The sequence below is a fragment of the Dermacentor albipictus genome, chromosome 3 (assembly GCF_038994185.2).
Source record: "Dermacentor albipictus isolate Rhodes 1998 colony chromosome 3, USDA_Dalb.pri_finalv2, whole genome shotgun sequence".
NCBI classification, from domain to species: domain Eukaryota; kingdom Metazoa; phylum Arthropoda; class Arachnida; order Ixodida; family Ixodidae; genus Dermacentor; species Dermacentor albipictus.
In genome coordinates, this window is record NC_091823.1 from 159,711,620 (window position 1) to 159,732,284 (window position 20,665).

Genomic DNA, 20,665 nt, shown 5'->3' on the forward strand with positions numbered 1-20,665 from the left:
GGGCGCCGAAGGTTTTTTCAGGGGTGGCACGCTGCGTAAAGGCAAGAAATTATGCAGTGCCGATTACGTGCACGCCGTTCAAGAATTAAGCAGCGAAGTTTTAGCGCGGTGTCAATGGCAAGTGAAGCGAGTCGCGTACGAAGTAGAACTTCAGGTAAGGTTTGCACGCTGCTAGATTCAGGCGCACAAACGCGAGAAAATGCTCGCTCTAAATGAATCCACAGCAGCGATAAGCAGACATCATGTGTATGGAACTGCTCGCGCACACGACGGTACTCGCCGCGATGTACGAACTGCTCGAGCGCACGATCGTACGCGTCGCGACAGCAGCGGTCTTTCGACATGCCGCGAAACGGCGGGCCTCCTGCAATCTTTGTTGACTGCATGCCGCTAAACAAGTAGTTATGCCTGCGTTGTAGTAGCGGCCGTCTGTCCCTTTTAGTAACTGATAATAACTGGTGCAATGCATATATGAGCTCGCACGTACGTGCGAATCGCGCTGCAGCGCGAGCTCGTGCGCTGCTGGCTTGATGGAGCTTTTAATGATAGCGCTCGAACATCGATCTGCTTTCATCAATACTACCTTGCTGCGCCGCCTCAACATGCTGGTTTGAGGTCAAGTATGAGCACATTTGACTCTCTAACCTGTGCTGCTCGTAGTGGGGTAGTGAATTGTCACCGAATCGGCCCGGCCATTTGTGGTCATTTGCACACACCTGGTCACTTCACCACTTCGCATCTGTCGAATTGTTAATTGTCGCTGTGGCCGGGTCTCTAATCGTGAATCACCAGCCATGCCTGCTGCTATATATGTCGGTCTGCTGTCGGGACTGTAGGTGCAAAAGACCGAATTATTAAGAACGCGGATAATCAAGCAAGCTTCAAGACAGGCGAAGCAGTCAGCAGGGCGCGAAGTTTCGCTTTCTCAGCGCGACGAACTGCAGCTATGCAGCGCGCCCGTCGCTCCACTTCGTGAGGCCTTGAAGGAAAACGGTAGAATCTGATGTTAGTATTCAGGCCTTCTTGTTCATGGCAGCCCACGACGTAGAAGTAATGACGGTGACGCCTTTTCGAGGCTGGGCTGGTCTCTCCGGATCGGCGTCACCGATTCCTTCTGCTCCCCGCATTACGTCCCACGGCACTCGGAGAGTCCGTTTTCGTTTAGCTCGCAGTGTGGTCAGCATGGTCTGTGAGAAGTACAGTGAACTAGAATATATTCTAGTGGCGCGAACGGCTCCGCGCAGGCGGCCCGTTTTCGCATTGATGCCACGAGATGGCGCCACAGCAACTTTTCATACTGCTTTGGCGCGGCGGCCTACGGTTTCTGGGGCTTTTCCGCTCGCAATAATTGCAGATTTCGAAATGATCGGTGCTGTTACCTAAACACACTCATCTTACACGTGCGATTACTTATTATTTGCACATTTCAGGTAGTGAAATGCCGATAAATAATTTAAGCAAGAACATCGCGTTCCGCATTTTCAACCGAGTACAAGGCAATCGCCGGCTGTGGGTAGAAAAATTTTCATTCGATCGCCTTTCCACATCTGTGCGAATTGGACACAATTACACTGTGCTGAACTAATACAAGCTGTCCACAGACATGATCGGGCAATGAATGGTCGATTTTGCGAAACTTACATCTTCGTCCTTGTAACGACGTCGTAGCGAAAAGCAGCAAACATTCTTGATGGGCAGTTTCTCAACACTCTTAATGGCACGCAAATTCATTCAATGTTGAGCTGCTCCAAGAGTGGTCCGGAGACCCTAGCTAGTGGGTTGCCCACCCTCGACTCACTTACGCTCACCTTCACCCTCCAGATAAATTCTTGATCGCCCAGTAAAGTTTTCGCATGCAGTTCAGTATAAACACAACGCTCTACACGTGGTAGGCAGCTGCATGCTGAAGAAATCAAAGCGATAAAGGCAGGGCTGAAGTATGATTTATTCAAAGAGCACCGAGTAATGTTTAGCACCTGCTCAATTTAAGGTGCTTCGCACCTTCACGCCTTTTGATGCTAGCCTGGTTTAGGCTCTTTCTTTGTGAAAAAAATGTAGGCGTGTTGTGATATAAAATGCTGTAACCTCAGCTGCAACTTGCTCACAATGATCTTGACATCCAAGCTGAATCTTCTGCTTTCGCTTGATGTGGTCCAGAACATCAAGTACACTCCCAGGTGAAAATATTCAACTGGAATCCAACTGGTTCCAACTGGTATTAACTGGGAACAACTGGTTCCAGTAGGAAACCAACCTGTCCCAGTTACAGGTCAACTGGTCCCAGTTAGAAACCAACTGGGATGAAACTGGTTCCAGTTGGGATCCAACTGGAACCATCTCCAGTTGTACTGGGAGCAAATGGTCCCAGTTGGTATGCAACTGGAACGCAACTGGAACCATTACCAGTTGTACTGGAAGCAAATGGTCCCAGTTGGGATCCAACTGGAACCTGAACCAGCTGTACTGGAAGCAACTGGTTCCATTTGGATTCCAACTGGAACTTTGACCAGTTGTATAGTAGCAACTGGTTAGTAGTTGGGATCTGTACTCGTACAACTGTTAACATAAAAAAGTTGAGTTAAGCGATATGCTGCAACGAGTGCGACATTAGAGATGGGTTTTATCCGACACAAGATTTATTTATATGGATAACTGAATCATGCAGGATCCTCTTGCGTAAATGTGGAGCACATTGCCTTGACACGTACGCGTGCTTTAGTTTCAACGCACTAAATTTGTGAATGTTGGCCCTAGTCTTTAGTTGTCTAATGAGGCATTGGTTCGTCTCATGACGTTACCGTTGCGTGCCTGACCGACATCGCGGTGTTATGGTAATGTTGCACCAACTTTGTGCCGCTGACGTCGTTGCCTAGCTAAGCGCTAGTGAGCTGTATGGCATTTGGTGGAAACAACTGGTGTTTGCAGCACGGCGATATTACTTCCCTACGACAAAAAAAGAGAGAAAAAGGAAAAGAAAATGCTGAGCAGCGCATAGAGCTACACAACGCACGCTTACTACGCGTCCATGGCTAGTCTAGTACAGTCTTCCACACGGTGAAAGAATATTATGATGCTTACACCGACAGTGCTCTACCATGACTAGCCACTGTACCATGACCACAACAACCGCCATTTTGAAAAAAAAAGAAACATTAGTTGCGTATCTCCTCATGATCGGCTGAAACCTCTATGGCTCAAACAATAATAATGATATAGCAATAAATTTAAATTATGTCAAATAAAAGTGAAATAAAATTCTTACCTCACATAGATAGCGTAATATTTATTAATAGCGAGAAACTTCATCACAAATACGAAACTGTGTAAACGTGCGGCGTAGTTCGGCAGCCATATTAACAGCAAGCTATTCGAGCGAGACATGGAGCGAGGCGTGCGCAGCTGAAAAGATTTTTCTAGAGGAACCTGTGGTGTCATTGCCTGTGTAACCTCATTTAAGTAGTATTAGTGTTGGACATTTTCACCTTTGGAAGACGGCATGATTACAGGCCAACGGATGACACCTGTTTTAACACCGACTACGCGGCTTTGTGGACCCATCGTGTTTGGATTGACGTGCGCACTTTTCCCTGCTCTTGATTCTGCCATTTGGAGGTAATTATATATTGAACTTATTTATGTTTCGAGTGCAAGTGGTTCTTTATCACAAAGGTGTCAATACTGCAGCACATTGTCGTTGACTCGAGTGTTCTACTACGTGACGTTTGTACACATCAATGCTTGCGAGCTTGGTGCTTGTTTTTGAGCCCCATTATCTGCGAGTCAGACGCGTCGTTTTTTTTGTTTTTTTTTCACGTAACTTGCCGTAGGTTCCGGCGTAAACGATGGTGCCCGCATTACTTCCAGAAAGTACTACACAGTTCGTGTCGCGCATACAATCTGATTACTCTAGGTTCAGCGATAACATATATACACAACAAATAGTCAACAATAGCATTCGAGTAAGCTACAGCCATGCAGGTGCGTCTTGTGCAGAGCGATAAACTTAAGTGGCCAGTGGGTGAGTGCAGTTACCGAGAAAAGTTCACGTGTCAATACGAACCAGTGTCGTGCAAGACTTGTGCTTTGAATAGCACACAGAAGTATCTGTAGCTCTGCATAATAACGTGTAGCAGAAGTGCATACACTACTGATACACATGTCTGTATGATGTATAAGTAGAATTGCTTGTACGAAGTGGTTGCCTTTTTACTGAATGCATATAAATATTTCTTTCAGATGGTGATGTGCAAGAGTTACGAAATGTGTAAACGTGTGCAAGGTCATCAAGGGAGCATTCAAGATGTTTCATCGCTAAACACAAGCTCAAGTGTCCCAATAAATGTCCAATTTCAACACCAAGCTGCTTCGGCTGCATAAAGTTCACTGAATCGGCTGGTTCTTTGCGACACGCGATGGCAACCACAAAAAGCATACAAGCTATGGCCAGCTTGAATCCCACTTGTGTGTAAACGTTTACCAGTGGTTCCTGCTGGCCATGGCTCACTACCTCTATTGCACAATCGATGCCAGTTGCAATAGGAACTGGAACCTGTTCCGATGTGGACCAACTGGGACCAGTTGCAAAGGGGCCAACTGGGACCAGTTGCAATGGGGACCAACTGGGACCAGTTGCAATGGGGACCAACTGGGACCAGTTGCAATGGGGATCAACTGGGACCAGTTGCAATGGGGACCAACTGGGAATTGTTCCATAAACCAGTTGAACTGGAACCAGTTGCATTCCCAGTTGGAAATTTTCACCTGGGCTGTCAGAATGTAATTCCAAAAGACTAAAGCATTCAGTAAAGGCATTCTCCAAATTTACAACAAACGTATAAAGCACACTTGATGGGTAGAGGAGGCCGTCATTATCTCTCATTCGTGTGAATGAAGCCAAGTTCAAGCATTCTGCAGCCTCTTTAGTCATCAAGAGACGAGTGAGGCATGCCTCACACCCTGATTTCACGATGCACTTTCGGGCAACATACCCGGCAATGTAGAAAATAAGCCTGTTGTCACTGGAAGTAACAACATAACACAGGATGAATGGTCTGGGGCATTGTCCAAAGCAGGTCTTCTGCAACAATCAAGTTTCCCGAGTCAAGCAGTTTGTCAACAAGTTGTTGCTTAGTGCTTGGACTTGCTTGGAGACGAGCGTCTGCAGGCAGACGCTGGTCTCCGGTGAGAGCTTTATCCTTCCTGTGAAGGTTGCGCTCCCACTTTTTGCGGAGTTCGTCGTCTTTCGGTGCCGCGAACAACGACGCTTTGGGTCCGCTTGGGTAGCCCGTGCGGCAGCCCGGAGCGAAGCAGTGTGAATCTGTCCGCCTCTTCGCCATGCCGCGGGCTGCACGCGGCGAAGACGCACAGGGCGCACGGTCCGCACGAGAAGGCCCTTCGCACGAAACACAAGGCCAACCGTATGCACACCACTCTCAACAGTCTTGCGAAACGCAGGAGAGGCAGGCTGACGAATGCCTATCCGTGCCCCACGCAAGCCCAGCCGTCCGCGCCGCAATATGAAAGAGAGCGGCAGCGCCTCTAGCGGCTTTCCGGAGCGTAACGGGCCGCGGGAAAAGCAGGCGCGCCATTCCGGTCGTGTCACTATAATGTATTCTAGTTCACTGTAGTGAGAAGTGACGGGCCTTTTCGCACTCGCAACAGGGCAGAAATAAATGCGAATCGACGCAAAACTCGGCCTAGAAACGTGCTTCGCCACAGCCAGGGCTCAATACGACCCAAGCTGGTACGACCCAGATGTCGTTTCCCGCGCCGCCACCAGGCGCCGCTACTATACCTCAAATTCCAGCGCAAGACGCCCATGTTTTTGCTAATTGTGTGCGGCGGAAGTGATTGCGACATCCAAGAAAACGTCATAAACATTGGGTTTTGAACAGGCCATGTTTAGTATTCTATACTCGCTATTTGTATTTTAATTATCTCTCTTGTCTCGAAATTGTGGTGTGTGCCGATCTCAAAGGCCATTTCTTAGACGTTTGTACGCTGAATAAACCAGAACGTGCGATTGATTTGTGCGCAAAAAATGTCCAGTTAAAAAAATTTAAACTTGAAGCGCAAAACACAGGGACAGTTAAAAGGTATCTTCGTAGAAACTGTTGAGAGTCTATCAGTCGCTTAGATGTTGATGTTGCAATCACACACGCACACACACACACACACACACACACACACATAACGGTCATTCTAGAAGTCAATCCGAGTATCAATCCAAGCCAAAATTTTGTGCGTGCGTTTTTGTAGTGCGTTTGTTGGTGTGTTTTCGCTGCAGTTCAACTTTCAGATAGTCTGGTCTCCGCGACAAATATATTTATACTCGCACCATAGTGCGCCTTTGAAAGCGTTTCGGAAGCGTTTGTGGCACCCCAAGAGTACGAGCACGTGATTTGTGCAGCCCCTGCAGCTTCACCGCCGCCGGCCGAAAGCGACCGGCACTTTTGACACTCTGCAAAGCAGGTATGCAAAATGCACGCGTTGTTTCCGTACGCGCGAGGCATTTATCTGACTCGGTGCTGGTGTGAACAGTTCAATAGCGCTATCCTAAATGGCGTTGTTATTTTATTTCTTTCCGCTGATCTCGGCGCTATGTTATACTAGTGTGCTAGTCTAATTTAAAACTTCATAACCTCCTTCGTTCGACTATTTGGCGACAAGATTGAAGAAGTCCTTGCTCTATCCGATTGCTGACACCGGCATCCCTTGCCAACGTATCGTGTACTTACGTAGCGAGCTGCTTGCTTGGGAGTTACGTTTACGCTTAGTCAATGTCGTGAAACACCGCAGCGTCGTTTCACAACGGGCGTTGGATTCGTATTTATAGATTGTCACAGGGCTTAGCATTACCGTGGTCATATTTGAAGTAACCTTGCGAAAAAAAAGAAAAAAAAATGACAATGACCTGTCCAGTACGCGACTGGTAGTTTCTTGACTTTGAATAGTTAGTGCGCTTAGGAAAACGTCTTCTTCTTCTTTTTTTTTTAACGAAGTTCCTGTACATTCATGTCCATAAGTTCAATGATGAGGTTACACGTATTCTTTGATGTTGGTTGTAGCGCCGTCGCATAGTGTAGAACGTTCGTTTACTTATTTGCGCGTTTATGTGGAAGGTGCTGCAGCAACAAAGGCGATTCAGCAAGTGCATCAACAATGTCTCTTTCTTTTTTCTGGACACATTGCACCGGTAAGAGCTAGAAAAAAGAAACAGGCACGGTGCTAAAATTTGGATGTACATGTCTACCGCCAAGAAGTTTGGCACCACAGTGCATTTATTGGAAGAAAGATCTTGCAATTCACCTTTTGTTACTGGCACTGTTGTTCCATTATAGATTGTGCACTTTTGGTGGTATAATCTTGCGGGCTGACTAGAAGATTGACAAACTTCAGCAGTGTATTACAGCCATGGCTGGTACATTTAGTATGACAATGCACAAGGCCAAACACTGTGGCACTTATGCTTGCGAAAACACTCGTGCACTTAGATTTAAATGTGCATGAAGAATTGTGAAGACTAATCCTGAGTCTGCCTTTACAGCATCCCTCATAGCACACAGTATTGAGGTTTCACCCTGCACAAGTTATAACTATTATTTTAGTCTCAAGTGAATGTACATGATATAAGAGATGTGCACTTAATCTAGTCAGAATGCTTATATACAGTAAGTTGCATACTTGAGGCATTATTATACCTGTCGTAGTGTGTTTAGCATTGTGCTGCCAAGGCCGAGGGTGCGGGATAGAATCCCGACCGCGCTGGCTGCATTTCGATGGTGGCGAAATGCAAAAGCACTCACGCAGCGTGCATTGGGTGCACATTGAAGAAACCTATGTGGTGAAAATTAATCTGGTGTCCCTCACTATGGCGTGTCTCACAATCATATTGTGGTTTTGGTACGCGAGATCCCAGAATATAATTAAATTTTTTCATCTTTATTATAAGCATCACGGGTAGCATATATACTTTTTTTATGCCACAGCTTCTTATAAAACTAGAATACACCAACAGTGTGTTTATTGATGTACTAGCACTGGTAGTTGCTGGCAGAAAATGTAAACCTTCATTACTTTCATTATATGCTTCTCTGAAGTTTGTGTGAAATGTCTGCTTCATGTAGGGGTATGAATGTGTTTTTAATAAAGCTAGCGACTCGTATCTGTAAGTGCTTGCTAGAGGGGTGTTTGGCTGGCACCTGTAGAATATATTTGTATTTTCTCTGTTCCTTTTCATAGTTAAAGCAGGAAATCGGAATGTGCAGTAGTTTAATTATGTTTAATTGTGCAGTGTTTAATTTAGTAGGACGAAGCTATGGATGAGTCTTGTGTGTCCAATATTGAGGTGCAGAAAAACCCATTCTCTTGACACACATTTCACTAAAGGGAGTTTAGTTTGTCATGTTGAGCGGGGCTGAATTTGCAGGTATTTGGTTGCTTGTGAATTCTAGTGATCTTGATTGGGCGTGTTTATAAACGTCACAGATCTTTTTTTCCTTGTTCTATTAAACTGACTATAAAAATGGTTTAGAAGAAGTCATATCGAGACCGTATATGCTATATAATGCTGCCTACTTTGTCAAGTGCCTTTGCAGTTTAATGAAATGAGGAAGGTATCAAATGGCATTTCATAAAGGGCATGCATTTATGGTGCGTGTCATTTGCATGCCTCTAGAAGTTTGCCTGTAAACAACCCTATTGACAAATCAGGATGCTAAAAAATCCCATTTGGCTACTGTCAGGTCTAATATTTTCATTTGCATAATGTGCACATTTTTGTTTGATCCATGTGCAACCGTATGCTGAAAGCCTATAATAAACATTTTTCCCAAGCATACGTGACGTGAGTGATTAGCGGACCTTCTGTTGGACAAGTTTGACGACAGTTATTTTCTCTGTATTCTTTCATAAAACTTTCTCAATTTAGGCTGAACCCAAAGTTGGGCACCGATTTCTAGCTAAACTTAGTTCCTTTTGCTCAGTGAAAAATGAATAGCTAGAAATTTCTTGCTTGTGAAAGGGTACTCGTAACCAGCCGTCTCGCATGTACCATTGCACAACCGTTGCCTTTAATGTAGCACTTTCACTTGGCCTATTTGCTGTAGGACATGTTTACCGCTAAAGAAAAACAAACAGCAGCATTGTCGTCGTGTAAGCATTGGATCGTGTTTCTTTCGCTGCCCTTGTTTTTCTTTAGCAGTAAACATGCCATGCTTTTGATGAGCGTTTCATTTGTTCCTGAACCACCATCATGCTCTGTATGAATATCAGATGAATGACCTGCTGACAGTATTATGTCTTCTTGCAAGTCATAAAATGCTGTTTGGAAAAAACGATTTCTTTCTTTAACCATGCTTAAAATGTAATCAAGCTTTATTCACAGTGAAATAAAGTTTTCTCGTGGGAAAACTATGTTCAAGGCAATTTCTGCTTAAATATAGTTATCACGCAGAAGCATCTACATAAAGAGAGACACCTGTTTAGGTAGGACAATGGTATAAAATTTACGCTTTTATTTATTTTAGACTTTTGCTTGTTTACTTGTTCTTGGCAGCGTGCTTCCGCATCTTTCCTGCACGAGTCCATTTGATGTTGTTCCTTGAGAGGTGTATCTCACAAGCGTACCTGTGAGATATACCTTATTTCATTTCTCTGATGCGGGTTTACGCGTCTTTATGGCGAATGGTGGGCATTATTCACATTTGTACTAGTAAAGGTACCCCCCCCCCTCGTTTGCATAGAGATGTTACCTTGAGTTGCCTCCCCTCCCCCCCCCCCCCAAAGAAAAATCCTGAGTACATGCGTGCATATATTGAAATCTGTGTGAAGTGTGTTAGTCTAATGCTATAAATTTGCCTGTTTGATTCCTGCATGTTTGCTGTTTAGAAAATTGGCATCCGCTCTCATGTGCTCTTGTGCGCCCATGCTATGCAATATGACATGCTTAGTGATCATCTCAAGAAGCTAGTTGGTGCTGGCGGGATATGTGTGTAATTGGGGCCTAATGCTTACAGCATCGGCCTGCTGTACAGGGACGCAGAGGTTGGGCGCCACCATCAGCCACATAATTATTATTTTTTTTAATATGAGCAATTCAGCAAAACAGCAGCAGCACCGAGCATCCACAGCCAGAAAAGTGCAGGAGAGTTCGCTAAGAAAGCTTAAACTTAAAATACATTACACTAGAAAGAAATTGCGATGGTACCTGCACGGCCCTGTTGAGGCAATGCAAGGCACTAAACAACGGGCTACTTGCTTCATGCTAGTTTGTTCAGACAATTTCCTGAAGTAGGCTAAATTGGCAAGAGTAAAGTTGCTAAAAAAGTCATTCTGATCTAAAAACACTGTATTGCTTCTAAGCGTCTGCTGTTCCTAGCTTGCTGTGTTAAACGTAAATAATCGTAAATAAACAGCATATAACGAAAGGTGTGAACTCAAGGCAAACAAACAAAAATGCATGCTGCTCCCTTCCAATCTACCCTCACCCCCTCCCTTTGACCTGTGTGTGTGTGGTTACGAATTTCAAAGCTCACAGGTTGACAGGTGTGCGTACCACCTACTATGCTAAGTGCCCTAGGCAGTCATTGAAAACATTTGTGAGTTGAGCACCAGTGAAAAATGATGGATGCGCAGTGTGTGTGTGTGCGATTTTATTGGGTGTCCCCCCCCCCCACTTTCTACAGGGCAGTGGACTGACGAGGCCCAGGAGAGGGAGAGGGGGCCGAGGGCGTGGCCTCTCCAGGGGGCGTGGCCTCGGTGCGATGGCCTCTCCGTACCACCTCCACCACCAGCAGCAGGCCCCACCCCAGCCTCCGCTTCAGCCCCAGCAGCACATGGGCCTGGGTGTCGGGCCTGTGCTAGGGGGTCCTGGACTAGGGGCAGGACCGGGGGGCCTCGGTCCACCTCTTCTGTCGCCGGTCCAGCCCATGGGCGGTCCGTCGGGATTCCTGCCCACGGGCCCACCTGGCCCGGGTGATGGCAGCGGTGATCCGGTGGCCCCCCTGCAGCCCAAGGATTTCAACACGGCCATCATGTGTCGCATGGGCCAGGAGATTGTACAGGAGATTGTGGCCAAGGCTATTGAGCTATTCCAGACCCTGAAGGCACTGCAGGTAAATTCTATGCCCTTGGAGACAGAAAACAGCGCAAATAGATGGTACCACAAGAATGGAAGGCAAAACACAGACTTAAATGTCTATTAATGCAAAAGCATTAAATGGCTCATGAGGCAGAAAATCCATCATTGTCGCCATGAGTGCACAGCGGTACAAAAAGGCTGCGAAACGTCGACCTTTCGGTAGGAGTCAAGCCCACGACCAAGGTGTCAATTAAGGTGCAGTTAAATTAAGATGGCTGAAAGAGCATAGGCATGGTGCAATGGTTTCACATTCATCTACGTTGAAATTACTAAGTGCCCCTTGAATTTTTTTATACAGATATATATAAAAACCCACATTCACCACATAACAGTAGCATCATACCAAATCAAACTTGGTGAAGTTACCGAAATTCAAGGACTGTCGGCTGCAGATCCATCAGCCAGCGACCTAGGCCTATACCATCTCCCAGTGATGTTGGCAGAAAAAGAAGTTTGCTCTTTAGATACCATACATAATGTGCATGGTCAGTTGTCCAATTTCTGTGCCCATACTACAATTGATCACTGGGTTTACAAACGCATCAGTTGAACATCTGCTATGTGTGTCTCGTCCTTCTGTTCTTTGTCAGTGTTTGCTAAAGGTGTTGCATTAAAGCATTAACAGACAGAAATGCAGTCGTGTGAATTATGTGGCCAACGGGTGTAGCCAATAAAGCACACCCGAGATGGCAAAGAATTAAGTGGTGTGATAAAATTGGAAAGTCAGCAAAGGCATGAAATGGAACCAGCTGGTGTCAGACTAGGGTAATTAGAGATTGCTATCAGAGGCCTTCCTTCATCCTGCAGTAGGCAAAAATAGGCTGATGATGTTGATTAAAGGGCTCCTCACCAGGTCTGGCTATTTTGAGCTGACAAGCTCAGAGCGTATATTGCCTGATAACTGCAAAATATTACATCCTTACCTGAAAAGACCTGAAATTTCAAACCGAACACTGTTTTCCTTTCTCCTCGCAATCGCTGCGCTCCGAGCCGGAGGATGACGTATACATGCTAGTGCACCTACGTACACGTGTTTGCACTGGGACATCTCTCGTGGTGACATGTGACTTCGAGAATTTTTCAAGGCAACATCTGTTATTTGTGTAATATGTTGTTTGATTAGATGAATTAAAGCTTACAGAAATAATAAATCACGGAAACTGAATGTCTGCATGTTTTTGTTTTACTACGCACCACAAAAAGAGAGATATGCTTCCGTTTCATCTGCTTGTTCCCACGTCATGCTGTCGCGTGTGCAGACACCGAAACTGTCATTCTCTAATGTGTTCCCGCGGCAGGATCATGCTTTGTGATCCGCTTGTGTCTGCCTCAGTATTTGTGTAGCACTGGTTTATACCGCTGGTCAGGTGTGCTCGTGCACAGTGGACAAATTTGTGTGCTGTGCGAAACAAGACAATCGCAACAGCTCGCGCGCAATGCCATCAGTGGAAGCGCGCTGCGCCGCAAGAAAGCACGAATAGAGGGGGAAAAAATGGCGGGGCCCATGATGTATGCATCACGTGATCCTTGAGGTCCGGTATAAGAGAATGCAGGGAAGGAATTTCGCTTGCGGAGGCTAGATGGGGCAAGTGGAAAGAGTGTCTCACTTGGCAGTGGAGCTAGCCTCCTGAAATCATGGGTTTGCGACGCTGAAATATTTCAATCTAGGTTATTAGTGAGCCAATTTGAAACATTTTTTCAGGCAGAACGCTCCCTGGAGGACATGTAACAACTTCCAGTGTATACTAACCGAAATTTGCTATGGGGCCTGGTGAGAGGCCCTTTAAGTTTATTATGCTACACCAACTAGCTGCATTGACCCACCTGTCCAGGGGTTGCCCTTGGTCTAACCATTCCTGTGCTTACTGTCCCCACCCTGCTCGGTTACCTTTGTGCAGCCGCCAACTGGGGTAGCCGCCAGCATGCAGGGCCAGGAGGAGCGCCGAATCAAGCTACAAGAGACGCTGCGCAATGTTGGGCTGCTCTTCAGAAAGCTTCACCGAGTGCACGGCATCTGCAGTGACCTGAGTGCAGCTGTGGCCAGCAGCCAGTACACACCCATCGAGGTCGGTGCCACTCTTCTCACGAGAGTCCCACAAAAAAAAATCACTCTAGGGCCGAGATGGTCAGTTACCGTGGGAATGATGGGTAGTACAGCCTTTGTCAAGAGTAGGTGGGCTATTCTGCACCTTCGTTGTATTTGTCATTCGTCTGTGCGGTGCTGTATCTGTGACGCTCTTGATACTTTAGACTGCTGTATTTTGAGTACTAGAGTCCTTTTCATTTTCCAAGGCGTTGCAACTGTTCACATTCCACAAGAACGCCCGTAACCAGCCTGCAGTCAGCCTGGCAGTCGCAGCTAACAAGGCCTGTGTAGTTTTGACGAAAAATGTATATTGATTGGTACTTCTGGCCTTAAATATTCTCTTAGCGTCATTTAATACACTTTAGCTTTGTAAATCTCCAAGCAATCTTTCATTTTTTGTCCTAACCTGTGAAAGCATTGAGTTTGGTGCATGTCTATAATCATTGTGAATTGTTGCATTAATAATGCAATATTGTTGAAAATTGTTAATATGCAAAGTCACCTATTTAAAGCCAGGAGGGTGAAGTTAGCACCAGTTTTAAAATAAGCACAGTCAATCTTTTGCAGCAATGAACTGTCGTTCCGCTTATTTTTTAAAACAAGTACGTTTTATGTACTGAAGTATAAAAACTGCGACAGTACAGTTTGTCGAGCAATTTCGGAACGCACATCTTAATATCTCAGAACTCGTGTCATTCTCAGAAGTCGCTCCAAATGTGTTGTACATTCACCGACTACAATTTGTAAATTGCAATGTGTGCCGTTGTATAAATCCATGTACTGCTATCCACCATTCCCATGCTGACTACCATGGTTGCAGTTCTCGCATACTAGCACGAGAATTCTTCCTGGTAATTATTCTAGGAAACTATATGATTAGAGGGGCTTTGTGCCAGCTGCCTATTACTCAGGGTGTCTACCAACCGGGAAAACCGGGAATTCTCAGGGAATTTGAACAGTCTGGAAAAACTCAGGGAAAACTCAGGGAATTTGTGCTTCTATCAGGGAAAATTAGCTGTAACTTTATTGAAAGGGAACGAACGTCGTGGTAATGCTGGCTCCAGTAACAGAGGAATCGCAACGAATCGTCATTGACGCCGTGTCATCGGCACGATGTATTGCCAGAGTATTTAACGGCCGATTTTCTAGACGCCCGATTTTTCGGATATGCCCGATAATTTGCATGGTTTTGCGGCACCACCACGTACTCCATATAGTCAATGTATATTGCCCTGACTGCAGGTCTGAAAAAGCATTAATCAAAGCCGCCACCGCCGCTATTTTGATTATCTCGCTGCCTCGAACCGGCACTCTCGCAGGCAGATCCGCTGGCAGCCGTAACCACCACCGCGGCAACGTTAGGCCTAGCTGCTTCTATGTTTGCTATTAGGCTTCTTGCCGTGTGGTGCCGTGTTTTTCATTGAAAGAATTCGCCGCTATCACCAATGGCACCGACTCCGCCTCTGTTATCCTCGCGATTGGCTTTGAAGCTCGCAGAGCACAGCGCGTTGCGTAATGCCAGTCTCCAAAAGTTAGCTTCGCCTCAGTACACTAATGTTAGGCGGTGAAGCATAACAAGCGTGGGAAGGGGGCAATTGCCACGGGACACAGTATGTATTAATTACACATGCGTGCACCCCGTCTCCTGTCACAGTACGAGCCCTGATATGCCTAATAAGCGTACTGGCAGGCCTTCAGAGCTTTTTCAGACGTGCCTGTGGTAATTTTAGCCCTTAAAGGCAGTTAAAGACATGCATTAACTTTTTTCAGGCTGCCCGTTTTTTTTTTTCAATTTTTTTTGCGGCCCCTCGGAAGTCCGAAAAATCAAATGTTGACTGTACAACTGACCAAGAGGATGCTTCAGATGATCCAGGTGGTGAAAGCGTGGTAGAAGGAGGATGAGAAGAGAAAGGACCGACGCACTTAGGAATTAACGGGAAAGGAAGGGTGGCGCCGCCTTTTTGAAGGAGCTTGAGCGAAAAAAACTAAGTGTTGGCTGACGCTGAGACACAGGTGTCCCTCATCCAAACCAAAATAAATTGTTTAAGCAGTGAAACCCAACACTGAGATGTTGTGTACGGGCTGAGAATATGTCAGGACAGTTGAGGTTGACTTCCCAGCTGCTGAGAGAGAGCCTTAGTTGTGACAAAGTTCAGGACCTCATACAGATGAGCTTGCTATCAGTTGATAGAAATAGCTGATATTTTAAAAAAAATATTTACTTATGTATGCATCTCCTTTTCATTCGTATTTGAAAATGTTCGACTCAACTTGGAATGGGCTTTACCATTTCTTTCGCTGTGCATTTTACAACACCTTCCTTCTGTTTTATTTTTAAATAAAATAGATATTACTCCTTACTATTCAAACTGGATTAAGTCATTTTTTTGTTTCAGCATGCTTACTAGAGAGTGACAGCATCGGGCAACGTGGTGTCAGCCTGTCTTGACATAAAACAAAGTTCTGGATCATTCAGGGAATTTCGCAAGGTGCTCAGGGAAAACCTGGAAAACTCAGGGAATTTGGAAATGTCATCTTGGTAGACACCCTGATTACTATAAGTTTACTGGGCCAGGTGTCAGAACGTTGATCATAGTTACATAGACAATTTAATATGATTTGATTTGTTTACAGTGGCTGGCAACACAGCCTTGCAGCCTTCGCTACAACTCACCGTGTCATATACATCACACTTTTTGCTCAATGAGATGCAAAGAAGAAATACATTTCTCAAGCTATTAATAGTACAGAGGATAAGGCAAAATGCTGTGACAAAGATGACCATGAATAATTTGAGTGCAAAATCACACAATACATAGTAACTTTCATGTGAAGCCAAAGGAAAAGGGCATGGTTCAGAAACAGAATCCTATGTCAGTGACTGAGGGCCATGGTACCAGGGCACAGAAAGTCTTTCACATGTGAAGCAGGTGGCACCTTTAATACATAGCTGTAATGGAGTGTCTGTTTAGTACTATGCTTGAGCTTGCATGTCCACTTTAGTTGCTCTTCTGTTTGCTGACCATTGCTGTTTCTTTTTTCTTAAAGCAGTGCTCAAGTGCTTGAAGTGTTCGTTTTGTTTACAGGCATCTAGTTCATCCCACCTTTGTTACTCTTCTTGTAGTATGCAGTTAGATTGGGCATGTTTCGAATGCAGCATGGCAATGGGATGGAGAGAGCTAAAACAATGTCTCTCGTTCAGTTAGTGAAGTTTTTTGAATTTAATTTAGGGAACCAAAGTAAAGAGGGAAGTGCCATTCTCATTTGCACAATACAAAAGCATACATTGAAGCAATATACAGAGGAACCCCCCATTATGCAACTTTGAGGTGACCATGCAAAACAGTCATATAATCCCGGTGTTGTACGTATAATAAAGAAACGAAGAACATAGGCAGTGACTCTCAGTCCTTCCCAAGGAACGAGTACAGACTGCCTGAATACGCCCGCAGCACGAACCTGCACTTCTCCAGGGAAGGTTGGCTAAATTATTTTAGAAAATGACAATCAAGCATTTAATTTGAGGTGTGAGCAAATTTCTATGCTCACCTTTAAAACAAAGCGGTTGTCATTTTCTGGATGTTTACCCTGCCGCGACGCATCAGCTCCCTCTTGAGAGCTGCAACATCTGGCAGCATGTCCCCAACATCGTTGCATGCACAAACAAACCGTCAAATGTTGTCGATGCTGCGCAACTAAGTCGGAACAAATGGACAATTCGGAAACAAGTTCTATTTACTTGTCGTCGTCGCCTGAGGTAGAGACAGCTTTCCTTGGGTGTTATTCTTGGGCGATCCCTTTCTGAGATAGTTTTGTTTTTGAAAAAATTTTTGAGACTGTTCATTGAAAGCATTCCCGACAAGTGTTTTGGGCACTGTGTCAGGACATGCAGAGTCTCGCGAAAGCATAACTATCTCTGTAATTGATCAGGCAAGGTCGCGTCACCCTCAAGCTTCTTTGAGATTAGGTACTTCTGAAGAGGCCGCACAGCCATTTTATTTGGGGACGACACCAAGCCACTACGAGGTCCACAGAGCCCTTCCGACCGGCCGCTCCCACTAGTCTTGCCATCCGCGAATCGTCGACATCAAGCCGCCTAGCCACAGCAGTTTCCATGCTTCTCAGCCATCAAAATCGCTTGTCTGTCGAAGCAAGCATCATATCGAGTGCACTACGGCACAATAACGGCATGAATAAGCGGATTTGAAGCGTGAAAGACCACAGGGTACTGCAGTGTTGTAACCGCAACACAAGTACAGCGAAACTTATGTCAATTCCAACAAAAACACTTTTGACTTTGGTTGACTTGTCGGATTGGATTGAGACGTAAATGTACAAGATGCCAACGTGACGCTAAAGGCAACATAATTTAGGATATTTGTTTTAAAATTGTTAATTTTGCCGTTATTCAAATGTAAGCAACAGAAATCATGGAAAAAAGAAAACTTGCGTTACAATCAAGTAGATACGGTACTGCACATCCATTATCAGCCAGCTGCAGTGTGCTCACGTGCCAGCCTGCATCTGCTTAAGGCTTTTTTCTGAGACAGTACAAGAGAAGCGTTGTACAAGGCGGGGTCGGCATACATTGCATCGCATAATCAAGGTTTTTAATACGTCTTTTCTATGGGGGCTTTGCCAGGACCAAACCAATTCGTTGTAAAATGCGGGCCGTCACATGACTGGTGGACGTCTAATCGAGGTTCCATTGTATATACAGTCGATCCCACTCACAACAATATTAATTTGTCACAAAAGTTTCATTGGCTTGCACGAGAAAACCCCATGTCAGTTGGCCTTGCTTGCTTTATGCGAAGCTAGCCGACATCCTTCTCCAAGGCATTCAGGTGGAGCTCCACATAGTGCAGTGGAAGGTTCCTCGCGGGGACGAAGCCCCAGAGGGACTGAATCATCTGCCAGGCCTCCTGACAACATTGAGGCAGCCTGCCTTACTGCGTCATTACTGCTGTCATTGCTATCCAATGCAAACACGTTCGTGACGGTCGCCTCATCGGTTAGAAGCACCTAATTTCCAAATCTATAGCAGTGCACCTTCTTTTCATTAGTAACGACATTCATTGCTGATCAGCAGGCGGATCAGCCGTGTTCCGTTTCGGCGGCAAGTCAAACGAAGCTGAGAAATCGCATGGCTAGGAACGACTTTGATGCAACCAACCAAGACAAGCACAAGTGACTTAATCAGTTCATAGGACAGCGCAGATTGAGGGGCCAGCGAGCAATCTGGGAGCAATGCAGTTGGCCCGGTCCATTCGTGTTTCGGAGGGTGGCGTGGTGTAGTGCTGTGGGTGTAGCCCATTTGTGTTCGGAGGGGCGGTAGAGAGACGGGAGAGAGGCACGCGAGGCTGGCGATGTGGAGAAGACTGGAAAATGAGCGCAAGGCGGCTGTTGGGGCAGTGGACCATCGTGCAGTGGCTCGAATTTCTCTCTTCCTATTTCCTTTTCAAAGATTTCGCATAGCCATTCGGCACGAACACCCAGTAGCTAGACTTCATTGTTCTAACCGATGATGTGGCATCAGGGCATTGTAGTGAGCTGGTTATTTCACCATAGAAAACATACAAAAGTGGATGGTGCAGTAGCTTCTCATTGTTATAACCAATATATTGCTAAAGCTGGTATCATTATAGGTGGGTTTGACTGAACCGTAAAATTCTGAGCGAGCGCCCCTGCCTCCCCCTCCACTTTCGAGTGATTTGAAATTGGTGCCAATACCGAGCAGGGGCCCCTTCTTTTTCTTCACCCTGTTCACCACTTCATGCATTTTCACTTGACCGCTTGGCTACAGTTTTTTTGTCAGCTTTTTATGAAATTGCACATTGAATTACATAAAATTATGCAAATTCTTGAGAAATAAATTTATTATTTAGCCGCCCTTCTGCCGAGGAGCAATAGTTCACCATAGCCAGGGACCTGCATAGCCGCAGCCTTCATCAGTTGCCACTTTGGTCAAATCTGCTAAGTCTCACATGTGAATTAAGAGTGAGACACATGATGCAATTTTTCATACTATCCGTTGTGTGACACGTCGGAGTCCGGCTTGTTTACTTCGCAAAATGGCTTTGCAAATAAAGTGAAAACAAACTGGTTTGAACGTGTTTGCACGGCTCTCTCGTTTCAAACAAAAGATGCCACTATAAACACGACTATGTGAGCAGCATAGACATGTTTCGACAAAGACACGTCTGCTGTGTTGGCTCCATTGACAGCCGCTGATGACTAGGAGCTGGCAGGCCTAGCTTGCTACGTCGTCGAATCGGAGACCGATGGCACTTGCAACTAGACCGCATGCAGCTCGTAATAAGGCACCTGTTTTGGTTAGCACAACAGGTGCACAATTATGTACGGCGTAAATTGCCATGCAATTTGATTTTCTCGAAGCCGACAGAAGCGAATGCACAGACCAGGTGAGCCTGCAATCACTGGGAGACGGTATAGGCCTAGTTCGCTGGCTGCCAGATTGGGGGTCAACAGCCCTTAAGTTTCGGACCAGGAAAGGCATTCAGTTCGTAGTTGGCTACTCTGTATGCTTGTGGCACAAGTTGTAGACAGAGAAAACGTCAGTTGCATTTAAGTTTTTGTATTGCATCATTATTTCCTTGAGCGACGGCTTGTCGCGATGCTAGCAGATACTCGGAACCATGTGCCTGCAATACAGGTTAGATATGGTGGAAAATTAAAAAAATTTGAAGCAGCGCCCATCATCAAACCCTGCAATAACCGTTAAACTTCTAGGCAATATGACTGTCACCCGTTCGCTTGTCTAGTTTTTTCCTAATTGTACAATACTTTTTGTGCAAAATTGGCAACTGGGAACAAGAGTCGCAAGGACTTGAGAAATTAAGCGATCTACTGAGGGAGAGAGCAGAGGCAACAGCCAAACAGAAATGAAAAGTGAAAATGAGCAAATTGGACAGTTGTTTGTGAAGATATTTATGGATCAACATCTTTCATTCAAAAACAAACTAGAAAAAATGCCACCGGAAGTGGAGAATAATACCGTATCTTGGGGAATGATGCTTGTACAGTTATCAGTCAAGCTGCCTGATGTAGCCACTTCTCTGCAGTGCTCGTGTGGGTGTTTTTCTAACCTTCCATGGTGGGCGCAGTACGTCTAGAACCGCAGCGTCCTGTGCTCTACGCTGTTGTATGGGACTGGCGGCCATGCATCGTTACGCAACTGCCCAAATAAAGATACGAGTCGGATCTGGCACTTAACTTGGTAGAGCAGTAAATGAGGGATCAAAAAGAACTGTGATTGTTCCACAAATATATATTTCTCTATAATTCTTCCAGAGCTAATTAAAGAAACACTACTAGAATTATTTATTTTACACTTTCGCTTGTTTACTTGTTTTTAGCAGTGTTCTTACTGCGCTTCTTTTATGCACGAGCCCATTTGGTGTGGCTCCTTGTTTGCC

The 20,665-nt window shown here is 45.4% G+C and overlaps 1 protein-coding gene and 1 long non-coding RNA gene across 2 annotated transcripts in view; both read left to right on the forward strand.

Moving 5' to 3' along the window:
* The first annotated feature begins 3,138 nt into the window (after positions 1–3,138).
* On the forward strand, positions 3,139–4,359 carry LOC139057013 (uncharacterized). The gene is made up of 2 exons (XR_011512515.1): positions 3,139–3,612; positions 4,237–4,359. It is a non-coding gene; the product is annotated as an uncharacterized lncRNA (long non-coding RNA).
* A 1,825-nt stretch (positions 4,360–6,184) lies between these two features.
* The window catches only part of LOC139057639 (mediator of RNA polymerase II transcription subunit 30-like), a 33,761-nt gene continuing 19,280 nt past the window's right edge, over positions 6,185–20,665 (forward strand). The window contains exons 1-3 of the mRNA XM_070536231.1: positions 6,185–6,471; positions 10,686–11,114; positions 13,039–13,206. Coding sequence (XP_070392332.1) covers positions 10,764–11,114; positions 13,039–13,206 — 519 coding nt within the window. The 5' untranslated portion in view covers positions 6,185–6,471; positions 10,686–10,763. The remainder of the gene's footprint in view (positions 6,472–10,685; positions 11,115–13,038; positions 13,207–20,665) is intronic.